General features: G+C 41.5%; 1 protein-coding gene across 3 annotated transcripts in view; it reads right to left on the bottom strand.

The window, feature by feature from the left end:
• Nucleotides 1-23,217, bottom strand: part of rgs3a (regulator of G protein signaling 3a) — a 115,514-nt gene that overhangs the window by 13,682 nt on the left and 78,615 nt on the right. For all 3 annotated transcript variants that reach the window (XM_086300858.1, XM_086300856.1, XM_086300857.1), the window contains one exon: nt 708-778. In XM_086300858.1, coding sequence (XP_086156984.1) covers nt 708-778 — 71 coding nt within the window. The remainder of the gene's footprint in view (nt 1-707; nt 779-23,217) is intronic.

The following is a 23,217-nucleotide window of genomic DNA, read 5'->3' as shown; positions in this document are numbered from 1 at the left end:
GTCTTTGCAACAGGTTACTTTGGTTCTTTCTAAAGATGTCTTTTGTGAGTAGATGCAACACTGGTTCATCCCTTGAATTAGGTGCCTTGTTTATCCTGATTGTTCATAAGTCAACATTAGGTGGTTTAATAAACAGAAAAACATTCCTCTGAAAATATGTCACGTTATTGAAAGGACTGGACTGAAGGTGAGTGAAAATGCAGCCGACATCTAAGGAAAAACCTCAAAAGACCTTCAGAAAGCCTGAAGAACTAATGCTCAAGATTATTTTAAAAAATAACAAGAAGGTCTGGCTCCTTGGAAGAAAAATATAAAGAAATAAAGGTTGGCTCAAGCCTTTAATCTTGATTATGTACCAAAATGTCCACTGCATCCTACCAACTTTGAGTACTGGGTAAGCTTTAGAGCTACTATTGATTGGACATTTCTTTTGACACATCCAAGTGGAAACTCTGAATTTAATATAATTGTCAGATCTGTGTTGTCATGTCATTTAATTACCACTCAAATCGCTTCTCCTTCTCATACACAAATGAAGTCTGCATTTAAAATCTAAATAGCAATGCTCTGTTTTTCGTGTATTGTCTTAATGTTGCACCAGGGTAATTGATAAGAAAATCCTTACAAATTCCTAAATGAGCAAACACACAAAGGGACAAAATAAATGGAACACGATAGACATATCCATATATGATTTGAATACTCACAGGTTCTTGGATTTCTTCTTCTTGGTTCCTCCGGGGCCGACCTCGCAGCTACAGGGGGATCCGGCACTCAACTGAGGGAAGAGGAAGGAGAGGACACACTGCATCATCCACCCTCCACACAGAAAGAGGGCCCTGCAGGCTCCTGCAAAGACTGTAGCAAGCTCTGACTACCTCCAATTGGCTATGACTACCCAATTGGCTAGGAAGCAAGTAAGTCCGTGGAGTGTCCTTATCAAAAGCAAGGCTAGTCCAGGTAACACATACAGCCAGCCTCCAAAATGGTTATTCCATAGCAGCAGTCCACATTGTAAATCCCACAGTGCTCTCTGAGGTGTGTGCCTGTATCTCACGGGTACACTTGGTGTTTGTCTGGGCATAACAAAGTAAGGAAATCTGTGAGAGTGGGAGAGTGTAAAAGACTACAGCTGTTGTTTCTGTTGGCCTCCAACTGTGCCCTAGGTTTGAAGTGTTGAGCCAAGACTCCGGGTTTCACATGACACATTCTGCCAACCCACCATTTTGATTGGTTAAGGGAAAAGGGAAGTTGCTTCAGGGTGGAGAAGGGGTCAATCTCCACTAATCTGATGGTCTGAAACTGCCCCCATTGTATGTGTGAGTGAGGCTCTAAATAATGAGCCATTGTATTACAGCAATACACATCCGAGCTAGATACTGGCCAGCTGGTAACAGATGGCGTGTGTTTTCTATCTTTGAAGACCCCCAGCTTGCGTTTCAACCTTGAGAGTGAGGGCTTTTTTCTCTTTTCCTTTGTTTTTTCTTTACAAATGTTGGCAGTGCCACAGTTCTTAAAGGTCTTGTGAAGCTTTTACTTTGGTGAAATAAAGAAATTCTTCTAGAAATGCAGCAACAAAACTAAAGACATACCATTTGTATTTTTTCTTTTCCTACCATGAATTCTTTTGAGCCCTTATAAGCTGTCAGACCTCAAGCCTACCACAGCAGCTGTTTCCTATCAATCGAGGAAGCTACACATTTTTTTGTCTCCTTCAAGCCTGTGCTAAATCAAAGTTGCAATTTAAACGAAATAGCTTTCCATATCCGTAAACACTTCTGTCAAGGTTACTTAAAGGTTAAAAATGTAATAAACCAGTTGGGTTCCTCGGTGGTATGACAGAAACATACTGGTGGTAGTGTTATTAAATGATTAGTTTCAAACTGTCTGTTCAGTTGCGTGCATACAGCTAGAATGGCTACATTGTGCTTGTACCGTTATTATTGTATTTAACAATAATGCATAGTCTCAAGGGCAAACACTTCCTGCTTTATGCATCCTTCCACACTGAACCACCCTACATATACCAGCTGCCAAACTATATCCTGTCGTGCTTTTGCATTATTGTTTCTGCTCAAAGTGGAATAATCTATTTGTAACCCGGGTTTAAAAGATGCATAAATAGTAAAAGATAAGTGAAGTCTGAGAATATAAATATCAAAGAGTTCATTTATTTAAATTTTCTTGTTTATTAAAAAGGTAAAAGTTCATGTAAAATTATTAAAAACATGTTTGCATTGTTTAAAATAAGTTATCTTTCTTTTCTTGTGAATTGTTTGTGAGAACTGTAATTTCCTACGGGGATAAGGTCGGTGAAGGTAACACAGGGTGGAGAAGGAAAAGGGAAAAAGAGACGAGAGCGCGAGAAGAGAGGGCGGTGGTGCGTGAGTTACACGGAGCATCCGGAGGAGTTAGCTTGTTTTTTATGTGCTAAGAGTAAGTGTGTTTTGACTTTTCGGACAGATAAGTCACAGTGTCGGTAAGCTAGTGACATAACACGTAAAGTTTCAGCGTGAGTCTGGACTGTGTGCTTTGTTTCTTGCGGCTGTGCACGCATTAAGTTAAAGTGAGGCTAACCCAGCCGTTCGCTAATAAGGACTACTGTAGGCTGCCGTTTCGCTATAGTTGTGGAACGTAACAAGCTGCAGAGGATCGTTACCGAACTGGTTAACGACGGACACACCCCAGATAGTCACTCTGAGTGCCCGCGTCACTCAGAGTACCTCTGGCAACGTGGGAAGCTAAAACAGGTAGCTTGTGGAGCACGTGGAGATCACGGACCTTCCTCATCTTTGTGCTACTGCATTCAGAGCGGAGTGTTTCTGACGGAGCTGAAGACAACTTGTTACCTGGATTAAGCTGGTGGGAATTGCACGTTTCACAAGGTACTGAGTTTATTTATTTATTTTTTGCTCGTTGAGTGAAGAACTTCCGGTTGGGAGATCGTTTTGGATTTATACTGGAGCAATACAGGCCTGCAACGTAGGGTTTATCTCTGCCGGCTTTAGGTTTAGTTTGGGACTATAATTGTTTTATCACTGGTGGTTTACACTGTATGTGTGGAGATTCTGTGTACAGTGGGTAAATTGCTGTGTGTGTTTTTGGTTTGCCTGAATACTGAAATCTGCCATTTTATTATTTTCTTGTTTTCATTGTTTGGTAAATTAAAGGAGGGTTGCAATGCTCTACTTTACATGGTGTATGACATGATTTACTGCACTATAGACACTAGTGTTAATTTTCGCGTGTAGTGCTACTGTTAAGGAATAAGCTTCATTGATCCCAGAAACAAAAGAGAAGTTAATTTAAAACATCGTACGAGAGTACACTAGAAAAAGAACCCAAAGCCCATTTATTTAATGGTATTGAGTAAATGAGGGCTACATAAAATGGAGGCACCGCTGGGATGTTTTTGGATCTCATAGAAGTATTGAAGGAGCCACACGCTAAAAAAAAAAAAAAATTAAAAGTTAACCTACAGTAGCTAGTTTACACTTCTTAGTATTTTTGGCTATTATGAGTATGGCAGACCACACCGGGCTCGCTGCAGAGCTGAAGAGGTGGTGTCGGGGTGAAGGTTTGGAGGAAGCTAAAGCACTCTTGGTTCTGGTTCCAGAAGAAGTGGAAATAGCCCAGATAGAAGAAACCTTGGAGACTATTAAGTGTCTAGGACGAGTCCGGGTTAGAGGGCGCTTGTTCCACACCCCCTTGAGCTGCCTAATGGTTCTCTGCGAGTGCAAACAAAGTATACCTAAAGATAATGCACCCAAGGAAGTGCTGGACCAGCACAGTGGTGAGAGATGGCCGATAGTGACTCTTAATGAATGTGCAGCTCGTGACGATTTTGCTGTGAAGTTGAAGAGTCTCTTAGACACTGAGGGTAGGACTATGGAAGACATACAAAGCTTATTTCGCAGCTTTGCTCCTCCGCAGCGCAGCTCTGATCCTTCCATAAACTCCACTGAGTCTGTCTTGCAAGCGGTTGGTGATTTTTTGGAGAAGGCACGTAAACCACAAGCTGAAGGTGGTTATCGGCGTTTGAGGCTGTTTTCAGGGAACTTACCAGTTCCCCCTAGTGAAGACCCCTTTGACCATTGGCTTGAGCAGGCATGGCTCATGGTAGAGGAAAGTGACTGTACAGACAAGGAGAAAAGGCGCAGGCTGATGGAAAGTTTAAAGGGGCCGGCGTTGGAGATTGCCAAATCGGTCCGTGAGTCAGACCCTGAGGCGGGCCCTGTTGAATACCTGGAGGCTTTGGAAAGCGCCTTTGGCAGTGCTGAGTCTGGGGATGATCTCTATTTTGCTTTCCGCTTAATGCAGCAACAATCAAGTGAAAAACTGTCTGATTTTCTGAGGCGTCTGGAGAGGGCCCTCAGTAAAGTTGTTCAGAGAGGAGGATTTCCAGCTTCTAGCAAAGACAAAGCTCGCCTAGAACAACTCCTGAGAGGGGCTGTTGTTTCCGATCTCATGCTAATTAATCTGCGCCTGAGAGAGAGAAAGTCCAAACCCCCAACTTTCCTCCAACTCTTAAGTGAGATTCGCACAGAGGAAGAGTATGAGGCATCAAGGAGGAAACTCAATACCTCAGTCCAGCATGTGCAGACAAAACCTTTAGGGACTGACAATACAGAAATACAAAGTCTCAAAGCTGAAGTTAAAGAGCTTAAGGCCAAGTTAGCCACCTGCATGACTAAGTCCCCTGATGTCAAAGAGAAAGGCCCGTCCTCAATGCAGTCAAGTGAGCCCAGTGACACCAAGGAACTGGCTGCTTTGAAAAAACAAGTGAAAAGACTGCAGCAGAAAGTAGCCCAAAGAGATACTGTTCCGGACTCCTCTTTAAAACTGGCTACCATGGCAGCAGTAGAGGCTAACTCAAAGACAAGGACCCCTTACCAGAACAGAACGCCTTTGGATGAGCAGTTCTGTTACCGTTGTGGGGAAAAGGGACATTTTGTCGCAAAGTGTCAAAATCCTGAAAATCAGAGCAAAGTTATTCGAAAGCTCATCCAAACTGTCAAGACACTGAAAGAAAGTTCAAGTACTTCAACAAGTAATGCCCCTGACACTGACTGTCATGTCAAGCAGGGTCTTCTGACTTCTCCCACCCCAGCTGGAATTCCGGAGGGACTGATTGGGCCCCCAAGTATTGTGCCACTTAAAGTGAATGGACAGCCCTGTAATGCCTTATTTGACAGTGGATCACAGGTCACCATAATATTCGAGTCCTGGTACAAAGCCCATCTGCCTTCCACCCCAGTGCATCCAGTCACTGGTCTCAACATTTGGGGTTTAAGTGAGTCCAATGTCAGTTACCCCTACCTCGGCTATGTTGTGGTAGATGTTGAGTACCCGGCTGAAGTGACTGGCACCAAACACACAGTACCTGTCCTTGCCCTGATCTGTCCAAGCCCAAAAGAAGAGCAGATTCCTGTCATTGTTGGCACTAACACCAGCCATGTCCGCAATTTGGTGCAGGAATGCAGAAAAGAGGGGCGTGACATAACCAAAAGCCTGGGCATCCAAATTCACAGGGAGTCGCTACCCACTTTCACAGACTCCATCACCCTAGGCTCTCAAGATGACCAGGTTGGCTGTGTGACTTGGCAGGGTTCAAATCCCTTGTCCTTACCCCCTGGAAAAGACTTGCAAATAACCTGCAAAGTTCATTTTCAGCAGACAGTTGGCAAAGAGATCTTGATGTTTGACTCTTCTCCCTTAGCTCCTCTGCCGGGTGATGTCCTGCTTCAACCCATGGTTGTGCCCGCCAATGCGGTACAAGTTAACAGCTTCAGGATCCTGGTGCAGAACCAGTCCGCCAGGGAAACCATTATCCCGGTTGGAACCGTCATGGGTCACCTTTATCGCACCGAAAGCGTCATCTCCATGCCAAACAAAGAACCAGAGACGACAGCATTTGACAGCAGCCAGATCGACTTTGGTGACTCTCCTGTGCCTGAAGAGTGGAAGGGCCGGCTTAGACAGAAACTAGCGGAACGCTCCCACGTCCTCTCAGTCCATGAATGGGACGTTGGCCTTGCAAAAGAGGTGGAGCACACCATCCGCCTGGCTGACACAAGACCTTTTCGGCAAAGATCACGTCGACTGGCACCTGCAGACATAGAGGATGTAAGAAAACATCTGCAAGAGTTACTCTGTGCCGGCATCATTAAAGAATCCCGTAGCCCCTATGCCTCACCAATTGTAATAGTTAGAAAGAAAAATGGCACCATACGGATGTGCATAGACTACAGGCTCCTTAACAGTCGGACCGTGCCAGACCAGTACACGACCCCCTGCATTGACGAAGCACTGGATTCTTTGTCTGGGAGCAAATGGTTCACAGTGCTGGATCTGCGTAGTGGATACTACCAGATTCCAATGGCAGAGGAAGATAAAGAGAAGACGGCGTTCATCTGTCCCCTAGGCTTTTTCCAATTTGAGAGAATGCCGCAGGGAATAACAGGAGCACCTGCGACTTTCCAGCGTCTAATGGAAAAAACAGTCGGAGACATGAACCTCCTCCAAGTCCTGGTTTACTTGGACGACCTGATTGTTTTCGGAAAGTCGCTGGAGGAACACGAAGAGCGGCTCATTAAAGTCCTAGATCGTCTTGGAGAAGCAGGACTAAAGATCTCCCTGGACAAATGCCAGTTTTGTCAGCCACAGGTGAAGTACCTCGGGCATATTGTGTCTGCCCAAGGTGTCTCTCCTGATCAGCAGAAGATTGAGGCTGTTACCACCTGGCCTCAGCCCCACGACCTAAAGACTCTGAGATCGTTCTTAGGTTTCTGCGGATACTATAGGCGATTCATTGCTAACTATGCTGCCATTGTGAGACCTCTCACTGAACTGACCAAAGGTTATGCTCCGACACAAAAGAGCAAGAAAAAGAGTCCAGACATCAACAAGTCCTACTTGAAAGAGTCAGAACCCTTTGGAGATCGGTGGGATGACGCCTGCAGCAAAGCCTTTCAGCAGATCATCCACTGCCTAACCCATGCACCGGTATTAGCCTTCGCTGATCCTACCAAGCCCTATGAGCTCCACGTGGACGCAAGCTTCAAAGGATTGGGGGCTGTCCTATACCAGCTACAAGAAGGGGACCTAAGGCCAGTTGCATTTGCCAGCAGGAAGTTAAGTCAGGCTGAGAAGAGGTACCCCATACATCAGCTGGAGTTCCTGTCATTAAAGTGGGCTGTGGTTGATCGCTTTCATGACTATCTGTATGGGGCGCGCTTTACAGTGCGAACAGATAATAACCCCTTGACTTATGTTCTGTCTACGGCAAAGCTCAATGCCGTGGGACACAGATGGTTAGCTGCTTTGTCCACGTATGACTTTGATGTCCATTACAGACCAGGCAAGCATAACATAGATGCAGACATCCTCTCCAGAAACTTTGACACTGATGCTGAATGGGAGACTATACCAGAGGCAGCTGTTAAATCCATCTGCAAAAGAGTACAAGTTTCCGAAAGCCCAGGGTGTCCCACCAGATGTGTCGACCAAACCGGGGCTTCCCCGGAATGCATCCCTGACATCTATGCATTTCCTCTTACAATGGAGTTACAGTCACTGGAACACGTCTCAAAAGCTGATCTCGCTAAGGCACAGAAAGAGGATCCAGTCATTGGTCCAGCGGTCAAAGCTGTTCAACAGAATTTATGGACAGGTAACACACCGGAGCTGTCGCTCCTAAAAAGAGAGAAAGATAAGCTGACCCTGCTGAGTGACGGTCTGCTCTATCGCATCACCAAACGTCACTCAGGGGAGGAGGTCCATCAGCTAGTCCTGCCAAAGGTGTATCATGATGTTGTGTTGAGATCAGTACACAATGACTCAGGACACCTCGGCATAGAGAGAACTCTGGATTTACTCCGTCGAAGGTTCTACTGGCCCAGAATGTTGCAAGACACTGAGGACCATATCAAAAGTTGTGGTGAATGCATAACACGCAAGACTCCTGCCCAGAGAGCCGCACCGCTTCACCAGATCTCCAGCAGTGGACCTATGGATCTGGTGTGCATTGACTTTCTCTCAATGGAGACGGATTCCAAGGGCATGAGAAATGTTTTAGTGGTCACAGATCACTTCACGCGCTACGCCCAGGCATTCCCGACCAAGAATCAGACGTCTCAAACAGTGGCCAAAATCCTAGTGGATAAGTTTTTCGTCCACTATGGTCTTCCGGCTCGTATCCATTCAGACCAGGGGCGAGACTTTGAGAGTCGTCTGATCAAAGACTTGTTGAAGAACATGGGGATACGGAAGTCGCGCACTACTCCGTATCATCCGCAAGGAGACCCTCAGCCAGAGCGGTTCAATCGAACGCTGCTTTCTATGTTGGGTACTCTAAGCACAGAAAAGAAACGTCAGTGGAGCCAGCATGTCCCTTATTTGGTCCATGCTTACAACAGTACAAAATGTGATGCAACTGGTTTTTCGCCATACTTCCTAATGTTTGGCCGTGAAGCCAGACTGCCAGTGGACTTGTGCTTTGGGACCACAATTGACAAAGCTGAGGAAAGTCATTCACGCTATGTGTCAAAGCTTAAAGAAGATCTCCGTCAAGCCTACAAGCTAGCATCCGAGACGGCAGACAAAGTCCATCAGAAGAACAAAAAGGGCTATGACAAGAGAGTTTGTTTCCAGTCTCTAGAGATAGGAGACAGAGTCCTACTAAAGAACTGGGGTCTCAAAGGGAAGCACAAGTTGCAAACAAGATGGAGTCCAATACCTTACCAAGTTGTTGGAAAAATGCCCAACCTTCCTGTCTACCAACTAAAGAAAGAGAATGGGAGTGGTCGTCTGAAAACAATCCACAGAGACCATATCCTTCCTATTGGCCAACATGTGAAATTGCCAATCCCTGAAGAAGGCAATAACTGTTGTGACAGACAAAAACCAAAGGGCAAGAAACCAAAGCAGGCCACAGTTGCGTCTGACCCTCAGCTGTCACAGGATTCTGATTCGTCCTCAGAAAGTGAATACTATGAGCCTCAGAGATACTACTACACTCAAGAAAGAGTGAGAGAAGCATTAAGACAGGCTCTTAGATCTCAAGCAGTGCCACAAGAGGATTGTGCAGGAGACCAGGATGACGTCAGTGATGAAACGGATTCTGATCAGCGCAGTGAAAAGGAGGAACTGCCACTGGAGGATGAAGACGTTAATCGGGACAGTGAGACTGAGCCCGACCACATGGTGGATATTCAGGAGGAGTCTGACCAAAATGAAGAAGATGATCAAGATTCTGCCCCAGAACCTGATCTGGATCCCATAACAGCCCGGTCTGCCAAAACTCAGAAACCAAATACACACCGTAATTTGTTGGGTGACACTCCTAAACTAAGGCCTAAGAGACAGATTAAACCAGTAGTTCGTTTAACCTATGATGAGCCAGGAAAAGCTAAAGATCAGCCTATCACTATTATACATAGAGGGGTTGTTATCACTATAGGCAAAGACTAAGAGCCAGAGTATGTAAAAAGGTCATCCTACTTCCCAAGTTCTTGTAGTTCCTTGGTAGTCTGTTGAGGACACCAGACATTTAGTGGGGGGAGGGTGTAACCCGGGTTTAAAAGATGCATAAATAGTAAAAGATAAGTGAAGTCTGAGAATATAAATATCAAAGAGTTCATTTATTTAAATTTTCTTGTTTATTAAAAAGGTAAAAGTTCATGTAAAATTATTAAAAACATGTTTGCATTGTTTAAAATAAGTTATCTTTCTTTTCTTGTGAATTGTTTGTGAGAACTGTAATTTCCTACGGGGATAAGGTCGGTGAAGGTAACACAGGGTGGAGAAGGAAAAGGGAAAAAGAGACGAGAGCGCGAGAAGAGAGGGCGGTGGTGCGTGAGTTACACGGAGCATCCGGAGGAGTTAGCTTGTTTTTTATGTGCTAAGAGTAAGTGTGTTTTGACTTTTCGGACAGATAAGTCACAGTGTCGGTAAGCTAGTGACATAACACGTAAAGTTTCAGCGTGAGTCTGGACTGTGTGCTTTGTTTCTTGCGGCTGTGCACGCATTAAGTTAAAGTGAGGCTAACCCAGCCGTTCGCTAATAAGGACTACTGTAGGCTGCCGTTTCGCTATAGTTGTGGAACGTAACAAGCTGCAGAGGATCGTTACCGAACTGGTTAACGACGGACACACCCCAGATAGTCACTCTGAGTGCCCGCGTCACTCAGAGTACCTCTGGCAACGTGGGAAGCTAAAACAGGTAGCTTGTGGAGCACGTGGAGATCACGGACCTTCCTCATCTTTGTGCTACTGCATTCAGAGCGGAGTGTTTCTGACGGAGCTGAAGACAACTTGTTACCTGGATTAAGCTGGTGGGAATTGCACGTTTCACAAGGTACTGAGTTTATTTATTTATTTTTTGCTCGTTGAGTGAAGAACTTCCGGTTGGGAGATCGTTTTGGATTTATACTGGAGCAATACAGGCCTGCAACGTAGGGTTTATCTCTGCCGGCTTTAGGTTTAGTTTGGGACTATAATTGTTTTATCACTGGTGGTTTACACTGTATGTGTGGAGATTCTGTGTACAGTGGGTAAATTGCTGTGTGTGTTTTTGGTTTGCCTGAATACTGAAATCTGCCATTTTATTATTTTCTTGTTTTCATTGTTTGGTAAATTAAAGGAGGGTTGCAATGCTCTACTTTACATGGTGTATGACATGATTTACTGCACTATAGACACTAGTGTTAATTTTCGCGTGTAGTGCTACTGTTAAGGAATAAGCTTCATTGATCCCAGAAACAAAAGAGAAGTTAATTTAAAACATCGTACGAGAGTACACTAGAAAAAGAACCCAAAGCCCATTTATTTAATGGTATTGAGTAAATGAGGGCTACATATTGATCTACTGAAGTGACTGACAACTCTAAACACTGCCAAAAAAAGGCGGAGAAATACGCTCAATTTAACTTAACTGCGTTTGTACATCATTTTTCTAGCTGGTAGCTTATTCTGACAACCTCAGCTTTCAGCAGGACAACGCAGAAACTGCTGAAGCTGATGTGAGTGAGCACAACGTGTCAGTGCCTCCTTCCCTCAGAGCAGATTTGATACTACAGATTGCATAGCTTTTTTTTTAATCACCTTTAGTACCTGTGAGTGGATTTGTCTCCTCAAAGCTCCAGTTACAGATGGAACATGTCTCCTACACTCTTTTAATAACTCCTTCCTTTAACAAAGATTAAGGTTGTCACTGTGTGCAGTGCAGAGTGATGCACTCCAAGCATTCAGATTAAAGTCATAGTCGAATGTGAAAGGTGAGTGAGAATATGTTGTAGGAGATATCTAAAAATAAGCACAATCCAAGAGCACAGACAAAATTGTGATGTGCGTCTGTTTAAGGCTTCATTTTATGGGCAAAATAAGAATATTGTATTTGGTTATGTAGACTGGGGCACTGATCGATTTCAACATCACGCAAACATGTTTTTACATATTAAACTGACACTTAGTCAGTGTCTGTCTTGATTGTTACTTCATGTCCATTTTGTTCAATGTCATTCAACATCTAATACCAGTAAACACCCGTGATGTTTACTCTGTGATAAGCAAAACTTACACAACAGAATCAAACTACAAACATAGTCCATGTATTATGTATTTATTTATTTAGTCTGGAAAGAGACTATGTCACTGAGGTTCATGGGAGAAACCAGAATCTAATCATTAATCTCAGAGTAAGAGAACAACAGGGCAGCCCCAGTCTCCACAGAGCCATCAATGATGCTTCCCCCTGAAAGTACAGGACACAACTGGAAAAAGACTTTGCCCTCTTCAAAGAAACTTGTCCTCATGCCAGGTGATGTTTAACTAGACTACTGTTTCACCTAAATGAGTGCAGAGGGGTGTATATGTGAGCTTTTGCTACAATCTGGATGTTTCATCCAAATACATGCCAACCCTTTAAATTAATTAGCACCTGCTGCTGAACATATCTGGAGAGGTAGTCTGCCTTAAACATTAATGTGGATGGCATCCAAGCTCAAACAGGGAAAAAAGGCCATGAGCACAGATAGATCATAAAATAAAATATATTCTGACACCTGAAAATGATAAGTATTTTTCACCTCTTACCTTCCCTCTACACACACACACACACACACACAAACACACACACACACACGGAGTGCCAAACCTCCTGTCTACACCCAACAGCAGCACTGCAAATCAAGAAATATGGCTCTGTGATGTCAGTGGAAAGTTAGTCAAAAGGGAGGAGTGTCTTCAGTTGCAACACCATAATTTCACACAGGATAAAAATGCCCTTCTACCTTCCACTTAATTTCTATTCATGAGGGTGAGGGTGCAATCTACAGGAACACACTGATTAAACTCTACATAAGAGGAAGTCATTATGGGTTTCAACAAATTACCACTTGTCTACCTGAATATAAGCCTTTCATAGGAAACAGCGTCAGAGCAACAGGGACGTTTATGACACCTATGTTTTAAATAAATGAAACGGAAATATTTTTTATGAGGCCATGGTCCTGTCGTCCAGTGAAAAATATTATTACAGTTTGTTGATATAAGCTACTTGCAAACCTGTGGAATATTAGCACCAAACACCATCTGACTTTATGTGTAACTCCCAAAGAGCCTCAAAACTTGAGTTTCAGCAAACTGTATAGCACTGTTAATACAAAGAATTTAGTTTTGAGTAGTAAAAAATATAATATAAAAGCATTAAAAATGTATTCTTAGGTATTAGTTCTACTTTTCTTCTGTTTTGCTCCTTTTCCTCTTTGTTCCTTCTGATAGCCCAAGCCCAGCTTCACGCCCGCACACGGTACACACACACATGTACACACAACTGTGTGCCTGGCAATGGTCAGTAGAGGATAACAAAAGTATGAGGCTTTTCTAAAAATAGCCTTGGTGCACGAGTCTCTGTGAGAACAAACTTAACTGAAGACAGCAAGAAAACACAGCATTAGCCAAAGACCACACGGCGACATAGCCCCCTGACGCACGGGATGCACATGTTGGCACGCTGTTACGGATTGCGGGACAGTTGTGTAGATACAAAGTTTAACAGACTTCGTGACACATGTGCCTTTGGAGGCCATTGTGTGTACTTATATATGTATGCATGTGTGAATAACATAGGCAAACGTGTTCTGGAGAGTTCTACATAAAGTTTCAAATGTTTATAAAAAGACACCCATGCTCATGGCATGTCTGTTCAGTAAACATCAAAGGAGAATATGTGTGTGCCACACTGGTATAGGACACAAACTATTTGCCTTCAGTTCAATAAATTGTTCATTCTTTAACTCCACACCACCGACAAACACACTGTAAGAACAATATTATGAACACAGCTCAGAAGGATTCCTGACCCAGACTCAGGTCAGACTCCAAATCCGCCCCAACCTAAAACCGTAGAGGTGAATAAATGTATTTTGCTCTTTGTGTATTCAAACTACTTTTTGGCTTTTCATGCCCTGCTGCCTTTTCGTCATCAGGCCTCCTTCAGACTGCTTCCATCCATTTCAGCCCCCTGTTTCTTTGTCTGTTTGACCACAAACTCACAAGCCAGTGTCTGAGCAATCCACTCCAACTAGTAAAGCATTAGATTGGTGCTGCGTGTCAGAGCCCCGCTTCCTGGCATTGTGTGGCAGTGTTTATGTGGCATACCCCATTCACAGTGATCTAATGATGCTGTTAAAACCTTGCATCACTGCCCTGCTCTGAACCTGGTTTTCCAGAAGCTCTGATGCGAGCCAGCTTTGATAAGTAAACACAGTTTTACCGATACTAAAATATTAACGGTTTAGATAGCTGGGCTGGTGTAGGCTTTAGGCTATAACAGCAACAACAAAAAGATTCCCTGAAGATTAAAGTGTTATTTTTAAGCACACGAAAGCCACAGAATTCAGAAAAAAGAGGACTTTTTTTCACATGACTGCCTGCCTGGTTTCAGACCAGTCTGCACAGTTTTCAATCTGGGTTGACTTTTATTGGTATAATCCTACTTGTGCATTCAAAAGTTGTTATCTGAACACCAAAATGCAATCATGCAATGAATATAACATAAAGCTCAGAATGTATTTCTATCTTCAAGCCCTCACCTAAAATCACTCTATAAGCTGTTTTTGATTTCACTGTGATAACGTAGCAATGAGCACAAAGCAGACAAAAGGAAAGGGTCAGACATCAATAGCGTGAGCTGCAAAATGCAAAATTACAGCATGCTTCTTTATATTACAAATTCATTCATTCATTAGCCTTCCTCATCTGGCAAGCAAAACGCTTGCTTCAGGGAACTGGAAAACTGGAAAAACGGTTTATGTAGTTCATGCAACTGGATAAAATTGCATATTAGGCATTTGGTTTTGTGGTTTTTGGTCTCCTGTTTCTTTGTTAAATGTGAGCTTTTGCCTTTTTCCCTTTGTATACTGTTGTATTTTCTGGCTGATATAAACAATCCATTGTTCCTTCAGTGGTCCTTGGAGAGAGCAGAGTTTGCTGTATTTTGTCTCTAGTCACCTATGTTTTTTCCAAGTCTCTGGCATAAATCTGTGCAGATACTTTCAAGGGCAAGAAAAATGGCCAAGATAATCATCAAACAAGCAGCCTGTGTCTGGTGATTTTCCTGGGTTATGAAAGCCTGTTATGCAAATGGCCTATTATTACTTTTCAAAATAGAACGAGTGACGCACAGTTATATTCATGCAAGTATATAAAAAAAACATGTATTGAAGATAGTTTCACATAAAGGTCCCTACTTTGCGTAAAGATGTATTTTCTAACTCCAGGACCTCCACAGGAAAGTACTACTCGACAATTAGCTTTGCTTAATTTGAGGCAGATGACCGCATTTTATCACTCCGAATCGTAATTATTTTTTTAATTATCTCTCGTAGGTTTTCTCAGTAATTGTAGTGTAATATCAACACACACTGAAAACAAATAATCTAAAACTAATCTAAATTCAATTAAAGAAATCATACTTGATAATTAGAGGTCAAAAATTATAATGAACACGCTTTGATTAAAATAATCATTTGGAATGTGCTCTGGCACTGCTGTTAGACTGTTTTTATCATTCCTTCATGTGCAACACAGGCTATTTGGCGAAAAGATATTATAAGGTAATCGTACGTGTTCAATTTTATTTTACTTTTTTTTTCATCTCTGGAAAGGAAATCAGTGATTAGACGCTGCATTAGACTTAAGGTATAATAAAAGACAACTGGTTATGCTCCAAAACAATTATCGCTGTTGAAGGTGTATTTTTGTTGTTTCTGCAAAAATTGTTGAAAAGTGTTTAAGTGGAAGAACTCAAAGTGACAACAGAGATGACATTGTATAGAGGGATGATTCAGATCGTGTTCCGTGTCAACGTTTCATTACGTGAACATCCACTGCCTTTTCAGAGTGAAAACTACCCTAAACTAAATAAAAGAGAAATGAACTGAATTCAGAGCATAAGGAAAATAGAGATCATTTCAGATTAAACACTAAAGTTAAATGTTACAACTGACAACATAGTGCTAAAAAAGATGGAGTCTTTAATTCTGGCATGTTAAACCATTTATATAGTTAAGTTTGATTGGGTGACCTGTGTCTGAAGAGAAAAACAAGATAGGGAGAATATTGTAAACAATTATTCATATTCATACACACGATGCTTTCAGTGCTTCTTTTGGTGTGACATTTTCTTTCCACAGTTCTTTTATGGCTTTGTATTAAAAGCTCTGAGAAAACATTTTTAGATGCCTCTATAATTCTTTATGCGTTATTATATAACTGCTTCAGTTATTGTTTTTCCAGCTTCCTTTATAAATGATAGGAAATAATCTTGCGGTCTTCCCAGTGGCTGCATGATGTTTATCTGCATTCATCGGTCAGAATGTGTACAGTTGTTGGTGTAACCGAACGGTAACATACACTCTAACACACACGCACCCAAACAGTACAATGGGACAACTACAATTATCAGAAATATCTCTGAACAAACTCAGTGACCAGCAGCCAGGATACTGACTCATTCCTACTCTAACTACATTATGAAAGTGGTTACAATAGGTGCATTGTCTGAGTGTGTGCTTGTGCTTGTGTGTGTGTGTGAGGATGTCTGGGTATATTGAATGCTTGATCTGATTCTTCCCTGCCTCCTGTTATTCAGCACCTCTCCGGAGATGGCTGCTTTCCTGCATTAGTACTTCCCATGTCATGGTATGTTAATGAACAATGCTAGGACAACGTCACTCTTTTGAACTGCTCTGACAAGATGTCAGGTTACTAAGACATTTTCTGACCAGCAGATGACCTTTCTGCATGTAATTCTAAATGGCTGCAGCTACAGAGTTCTCCCCAAAACTGGCTGTTATACACAGACTGAAAAAGTAGGTCACTGATTCCTAATCAGAAGCAGCTACATTAGGAAGATGTCAAAAAAACAAACACATACTGAGCTAATTTTAAATAAGTATATAAGATATATATGTATATATACAGTAACCAAAGAGCTTCTCAGGTCAGAGTAATGGGATATTGTTCAACGCTAAAGTCAGTCAACAATTCAATTATTAATTACAAAATTGAATTGAGAATTCAGACCTACAAGCAAGTAGCAACTAAAGGGGGCTGCAGTAATGGCCTAGCAGTCATTGACTCGAAAGGCTTTTCATCCAAGTATTTAAAAAAATCCTTATATTTAAAATTATGTTCGTTTGTCCAAATAACTTTAACCCTCTGAATGTATGTTTAAAATGGTCTATAATTCCTAAATACTTAAAGCATTGTTTTTGTTAAGTCCATTGACGTAAAGTTGAAAGTCTTAAAAACCCACTGTGGTGGTATACAGAGGCAAAACTACAAAACTGTGTCTTTACTGAAGTGTATATTTTGTAAAATAATAAGCCTTTAGCCTTCAAGGCTACTGCAGCTGCAGATAAAATCCACATTCGTCCATCTAGATTTTTCAACATATTATTTCAGGATATCTAATGAACAACGTGTCTCATAAAATCTCAGCTTCTCTTGTAATTACTTTAATAGCCAAAGCAAGGAAAACTAAAAAGTCATCAGGCTGACCTTGTTCAGTCTGATGACTTTTTTTCATGTTCCATGTTTGATGAACATCCTGACATCTTTATTACTACTGCTACTAAAGCTTCACAGCTAGGATTCAATATAGCAGTTACAGTCCTCAGCAATACAGACTGTTCAGATCATACTAAAGTGCGTTTGCACAGATAAGCTGCACTTTTTATAACTAGAACGTTACATCCCTGATAAAGGGAGGTTATTTAAATCCTAAATAATTACCACTGTCTTGGTGCAAATAAATTCTTTGCCTTTAGTTTCAGTATAATGTTTCCACATCAATATGAGGGAGCCAGATAACACTGTCCTATTGGCTTTATGTTGCATCACCAGTCATCAACGAGTGGTCAGTCTCGTTGATCATTACGGTCCTGAGGTCAGAGTGGTAACACATAGAGCAAGAGTGTTAGTGCTGTGAGTAGCAGGTGCTGCCTTGAATCTGTTATTAGCATTTTGTATTTTTATCACAGCCAAGCAGAAGGGCTGGTTGCCACCAACTAAAGTGATTACTAGGAAAGTAGCAGGTCAGGAAGAGACGTATGGCATTCAAGAGGGAAGGAAGGAATGCTGCAAATGAGATTCCAAACACAGAAGCAGGGGAATGATGTGGGTCACACATCCATTTGTGTAAATGTCATGCTTCCTCCGTCCCAAGGGAAGTAAACAACACACAACAGTCATGGAATATCTGGCATTACCATTGGTCTCAATGTGTAGAGTGACTGAGAACTTAAAGCATCTGCTCCCAGTCATTTTTAAGTCGCCATGTCCAAACTCTTTTACTTTGATGTGTTCTGAAAATCAGCAGCTTTAAAAAAGTATGTTTTATTTTTATTTATTATTTATTATTATTTTCTGTGCAAATAGTCCCTTAAAAAGTAACCTGTCCACAAAAAAGAAAACTGAAAGCAAAAGTAGAACATCAGTGCTTCTTGTGCGTCGGCTGTTTTAAAGCTATAAAATGCCTGCTAAAGACAAATGTCATTCTCCAATCTGGACTAAAAGAAATGGTTGGCTTTGTAAAAAAAAGGTTTTATCAACTAAAAATAAACAAAAGCTATAGCAGTGTATTTAATACATTTTGTGAAATTAATAATTGTTCTCTCTCTATAGCAAACTAAATGTACTTTACGTTAAAAAAAAAAGGATAAACATTATTTATACTGTGTCCAAGCTGAGTCAACTTTACGTTAATTAGTACCACTGCTGCACGATTAAATGTGAGGCATTCAACAGATTATTGTAGTCATAACAGAAAATAGCAAGCAAAAGAACTCCATGGAAAATACATAAAAGGGTTAGGAATAAAAAGATTATTCATTAGCTAAATTACATCTTTTATTCCATAATGAACAAGCAAAGAGTGAACTGTGATTTTCCTGTCTTTACCCTTCAGGGCTGATTGCTCCATTGACTCTGTTCCCATCCTGTGAGGACAGCATGTGTGTTCCTATCCTCCCACCAGCATTGTTCTCCCTGACTTCTGCTGCCCAGGGAGTACAACAGAGTGTACGACTTTGTCCTGTTTCTGTGCGTGCTGGGACACACTTACATGCTTCTACAATGCAAAGCAAGGCAGATTTATGTGCTGATAGCACAAATTGCACATGTACGTCTGTCTCCATGTATGTCCCTCTTTTACTTCAGTCAGAACACACAGTTCATTCAAAGTCTATCCAAGACAACCGACTGTGCAGATGAATGCTCAGATTTGGTATTAACAGTATTACCAACTGCAATAATAGCGACCTTGAAGAGTATTGACAGAGTACAGTCTGTTAGCACTACACAGCAAGTTTCATGTACTGAATGATTTGCCATTTATAATCTGTGAAATAATTTGCAAAGGACTTAGATGAAAATTTTGAAGTATTTGGAAGTATTTTACTGAGTGGAGATCATCCAGCAAAATGTGAATGTGACTGATATTGCGGCCAAAATTCAACTGAGCTCATAGAGAGATGGAGGATGAAAATCACCACTGAGCACACTTTCTTGAGACTAATGCTAGCTAATGCTAGCTTGCCAGCTAATCTACAAGCTATCTAGGCAAAATACTGTCTTGAGTGGATAAGATCAGCTAATTCATCCAAATTTCTGAGGCTGATATGGCAACTTAGCTTGCTATTTTCCAATGATTTGTTGGTTTTTATCCAGCAAAATGAAATATGTATAACTGATGTTTGCGCTTCACAGCACTAGCTAAAAGAAAAACCAAAGTTAGCTAAAGGACAGAAAGAAGTTACACGTGTCCTGCACTGGTGGCCAAAATCTGTTTTGTTGCTATTATATTTATACCCAGCTACAAGGTATATATGCTGGTCTCTCAGTCAGTTTACAACATAGGGTATGATAGAGGGTAGAGGAGGATTTCCCCTCTCTCTGGTCTACATATCTCCCCCCTGCTAATTTTTTTTAATATCCCCAGTGGGGATATAAAAATGCACCCTACCCCCTCTGATTCTTACTGCTCCATTTCAGAACGATCTACAGCATGAACAACAACACAGCGAGAAAGTGAGTTTTCCTTTCAGCACTTCAACACAGATGACACTGCCTGTTAAGTGGGGCTATAATCTAATTCTTTCCACTACAACCTCTTATTAAGCCACTAAATAAATATGCTTTAGAGTACAAACCTAACCAAATAAATGAGAAATGAACCAAATTCACCCCCCCCCCCCCCAAAAGAAAAAAAGCCTAGATGTATTCCTGGACATCATTGGCATCAGAATTCCTTACACAGATGAGTTATCCAGCTTCTTATCACTTTTTACAGCTATGCAACAGGGCTGCTGTCATCATGCAGTTCTAAAGGGAATCTTCAAATAAATTATGTGCAGGGTTTGTTGGCTTTGCAACTGATGGTGCCTCTGCTGTGATGCACTAATAGAGAGGAAAAGCCACAAAAGAGCAAAACGATCAGTCATACACTTTATAATGAACCTGATCGTCATTTACTGCATATTGAATACGGTCCATGATGCTGCAAAACACTTTAAAGAGCCAAGTCATTTTCACATATTCATTAACTCTCAAACTCAGGAAGTCTACTATTGATCTCAATAAATATAACATAGTTAGAGTTGCCTCCTTTGTGTGGTTAAAAGAGGAGCAGTGTGCTGCAGATGATGCTCTGCAGGATAGTAGAATATATGCCAACATGCAAGCAAGCTATTAAATATAGAGGAATATTTGTTTTATTAAATATTTTATTAAATACCCAGTCGGCCAAACATTGCTAGGTGGAAGAAGGATCTGATTTAGTTTTGGTATGTTTAACCATTTGTATTGTTTCACTGAGCCAAATGCATTTGGAGACAAAAACAGGAGATGGAGAAAATTGCTCTTTTTAAGTGAATTTGATTAATTAAAAAAAACAACTTCACTACATTACTTTAAATGCTGAGATTAGATGTATACGTTCAGAGCTTTTTTTTCTGAAGCTCATAATTATTTTAATAAGACAAACAGTACCAACTAGAGCAATGTCCCGTAAGCTTCACTGTGCAAAACTGGTGGGTGACGCACACATATGTGAACAACAGTTCCGTTAATGTCATGGTCCTGGGCCATGTTGGCCCAGTATTCTTAGTTTTCATGCATTTTTGTATTTTGTTCCTTATTTAGGCCATGTTTTCTGAGTTGCCCTGTTGTGTTGTTCCCTAAGTGTTTTCCCTTCATGGCTCTTCCCCCCTGTGTGCCCTCTATGTATTGATGAGCCCTCGTCTCCCCTTGTGGTTGTTTCATGTTTCCCCAGCCCGTTATGTCGGTGTTTTCCCCGTGCTCTCTCTCCTCCTGTCGGAACCTCTGCCTCTACATGTCATGTTCAGTTCACCCCGCCCTGTCTCGTTATGGTTATCTGTGTCACCTGTGTTCCCCGTGTGTTCCCACTTTCCTCGTTAACCCTCTGTGTATTTCTGTCTGCGTCTTCCTCTGTTCGGCGTCGCGTTCTCCCTCATGTTGTGTGGATCTCCCTGTGTCTCTCTGCGTATGTTAGTTTACTTTTCCCAGTTTAGTTTTGTATTTCCTATGTTCTGCCATTCCAGCATTAAAGCTGTGATTTTGAGTTCATCCCCGTGTCTGTGAGTTTTGCTATTGGGTCCTTCTCCTGCCTGCCACACAACGTATCATGACAGTTAAAGGCCACAGGTATCATTAATAACAACAGCTGTACACGGGTTACTTATGGAACCATCTATAAACATTTATTTATCTAAATATTTTGCCATAGCAGTATTTTTTGGCTGACTCACCCAAAACACTGCTATGGCAACGAGCGCTGTAAACACCTCAGTTCAAACACACAGAGGACACAACTATGAAACAGGAGGCCTTCTGGAGTCTGTCTTGTCTTGAGTCATCTGAATGTCAGGAGAATGCCAGTGATAGCATCCAAAGTCCCAACATTTACCGACCAAAGAGAATACACTATAGGAGACAGTGCGGGTCTGCTGAACTGAGCTCTTCTAGTAAGTGCTCTGACATCAGGGCAACGTGTCTGACGAAAGAAAAGCATCATCAAACACTCTGCGCAGTAATTAGTTTATAGGTCACTGAGCAAATGCTGATGGTCATTCCTGTATACTGCTCAAAGTCTTGCATATTCCCGAGATGCAAGTGATAACGCGATATTGTATTAGTCATCAAGCTGATGACAACTGAAACAATACTCTCCAGTGATTTCCTAGCTCTCAGTCAGTTAGGTCTGTTAGGTCTCCCGTGTTGGTTCTTCATACTGTAGAAAGTCACTAACTTTGTTAAGTGTTGGTACTGGAAGCAGGTGTCAGGCAGTCTGTTACAATTACTGAGACAGGGTCCTCTACAGTCATTGGTATTGACATGTGTAGAGCACTCCTTCATGCACAGTTCAGAAGAGTAACTAGTCACGAACCCCATTAAAATTCAGGCACAGTCACAAACAGGCAAACAACTGATAACAAATAAACAAGGATAATGCAAGCATAATTACTCAGGATTAGCTAGCCTTTGTTGTGGGGGTTTTGTAAAAATGCACAACTCCATGAATGAGTGGTTAAGTAGTAGCACTGGAGTATGAACGTTGAGATCTTTAACAAAGATTACATTTTTAAATCAGACACACTTTTTATGTGTCTGTATTCTACTACTTTACTTTTGTATGAATTAGTTAAAGTACACTTATCAAGCCTGGAATTTCTCCACATGTTAAAATGGTGTTCGTAGAGCTACGAGAAACAGCTTCTAACAAACGTTTAAGGAGTGGATGTAAGCAATAACATCATTCTCAAAGCCAATAAGAATATTATGAACTTCTACTGAACTTAGTTTAACTTAGTTAAAATGCACATTGCAACAGGAAAGCCTCTACTCAGCACTGAAACATCCACAGCATACATGTTTGGTTCTGGATGCTCTAAGCTGGCCTAGCACAAGTTTAATCAAGTTTATCTATACTGTGCTTTTAGAGAGGATTATGTTAGACAGATACATTTTTACATATTACAACATTTAATCATATGTCAGTAATCTACAATTATTAATATCTGTCAGCTCTTTTGAGATGCCAGCACAGAACACTGCATGCCTCATTCACTAAGCATGAAAAGCCAGTGCTGAAGGGAAAGTGGTTTGCAAAGTGGCTTGCAGATGTGAAGTCATTTTAGGCAGGCTAACTTGGATAAGTAGATAGCATTATATTATCTGGGCTAATGGACTCTGCACGACAACATAAACTTCATTTTCATCTCTCCAAAGCACTTTATCTGCTGGTGTGGATAGAGACATTTTGTATGGGACCTGCAGCTTCAACCTGAATATTTTATTCTTCATTAGGCAATTAAGTTACCACATGGTTTCTTGCTTTATAAGATGTTAAAAGTCAGTTGAGAAAGTGACTCCATGAAAATCACAGCATTAAAACAGTGCGCCGTAGGAAAACCACTGGCACTGTGTGTGGGTACATGTGTGTGTGTGATTTACAAGTGCCATAACTTCTCGTGATATGCCAAAACAGTTCAGGCCAATGTTGTAAATAAAACAAATGGAAACTGTTATGTGGAAAAATTGAAGGAGAATGCAAGAGGACCTCTTGGCTGTGTGTTGTTCTGTAATGTAGCTACAATATGGCTGGGAGTGAAGATGAATCATTAAAAAAGAATAA

The sequence above is a fragment of the Aulonocara sp. 'chitande type north' Nkhata Bay genome, linkage group LG7, assembly GCF_057382095.1.
Source record: "Aulonocara sp. 'chitande type north' Nkhata Bay isolate Kocher_YH1m ecotype deep benthic linkage group LG7, A_spYH_male_GT1.1, whole genome shotgun sequence".
Classification (NCBI taxonomy): Eukaryota; Metazoa; Chordata; class Actinopteri; order Cichliformes; family Cichlidae; genus Aulonocara; species Aulonocara sp. 'chitande type north' Nkhata Bay.
The sequence above is the reverse complement of the archived record's forward strand: the minus strand, read 5'-3'. Positions and strand labels throughout refer to the sequence as shown.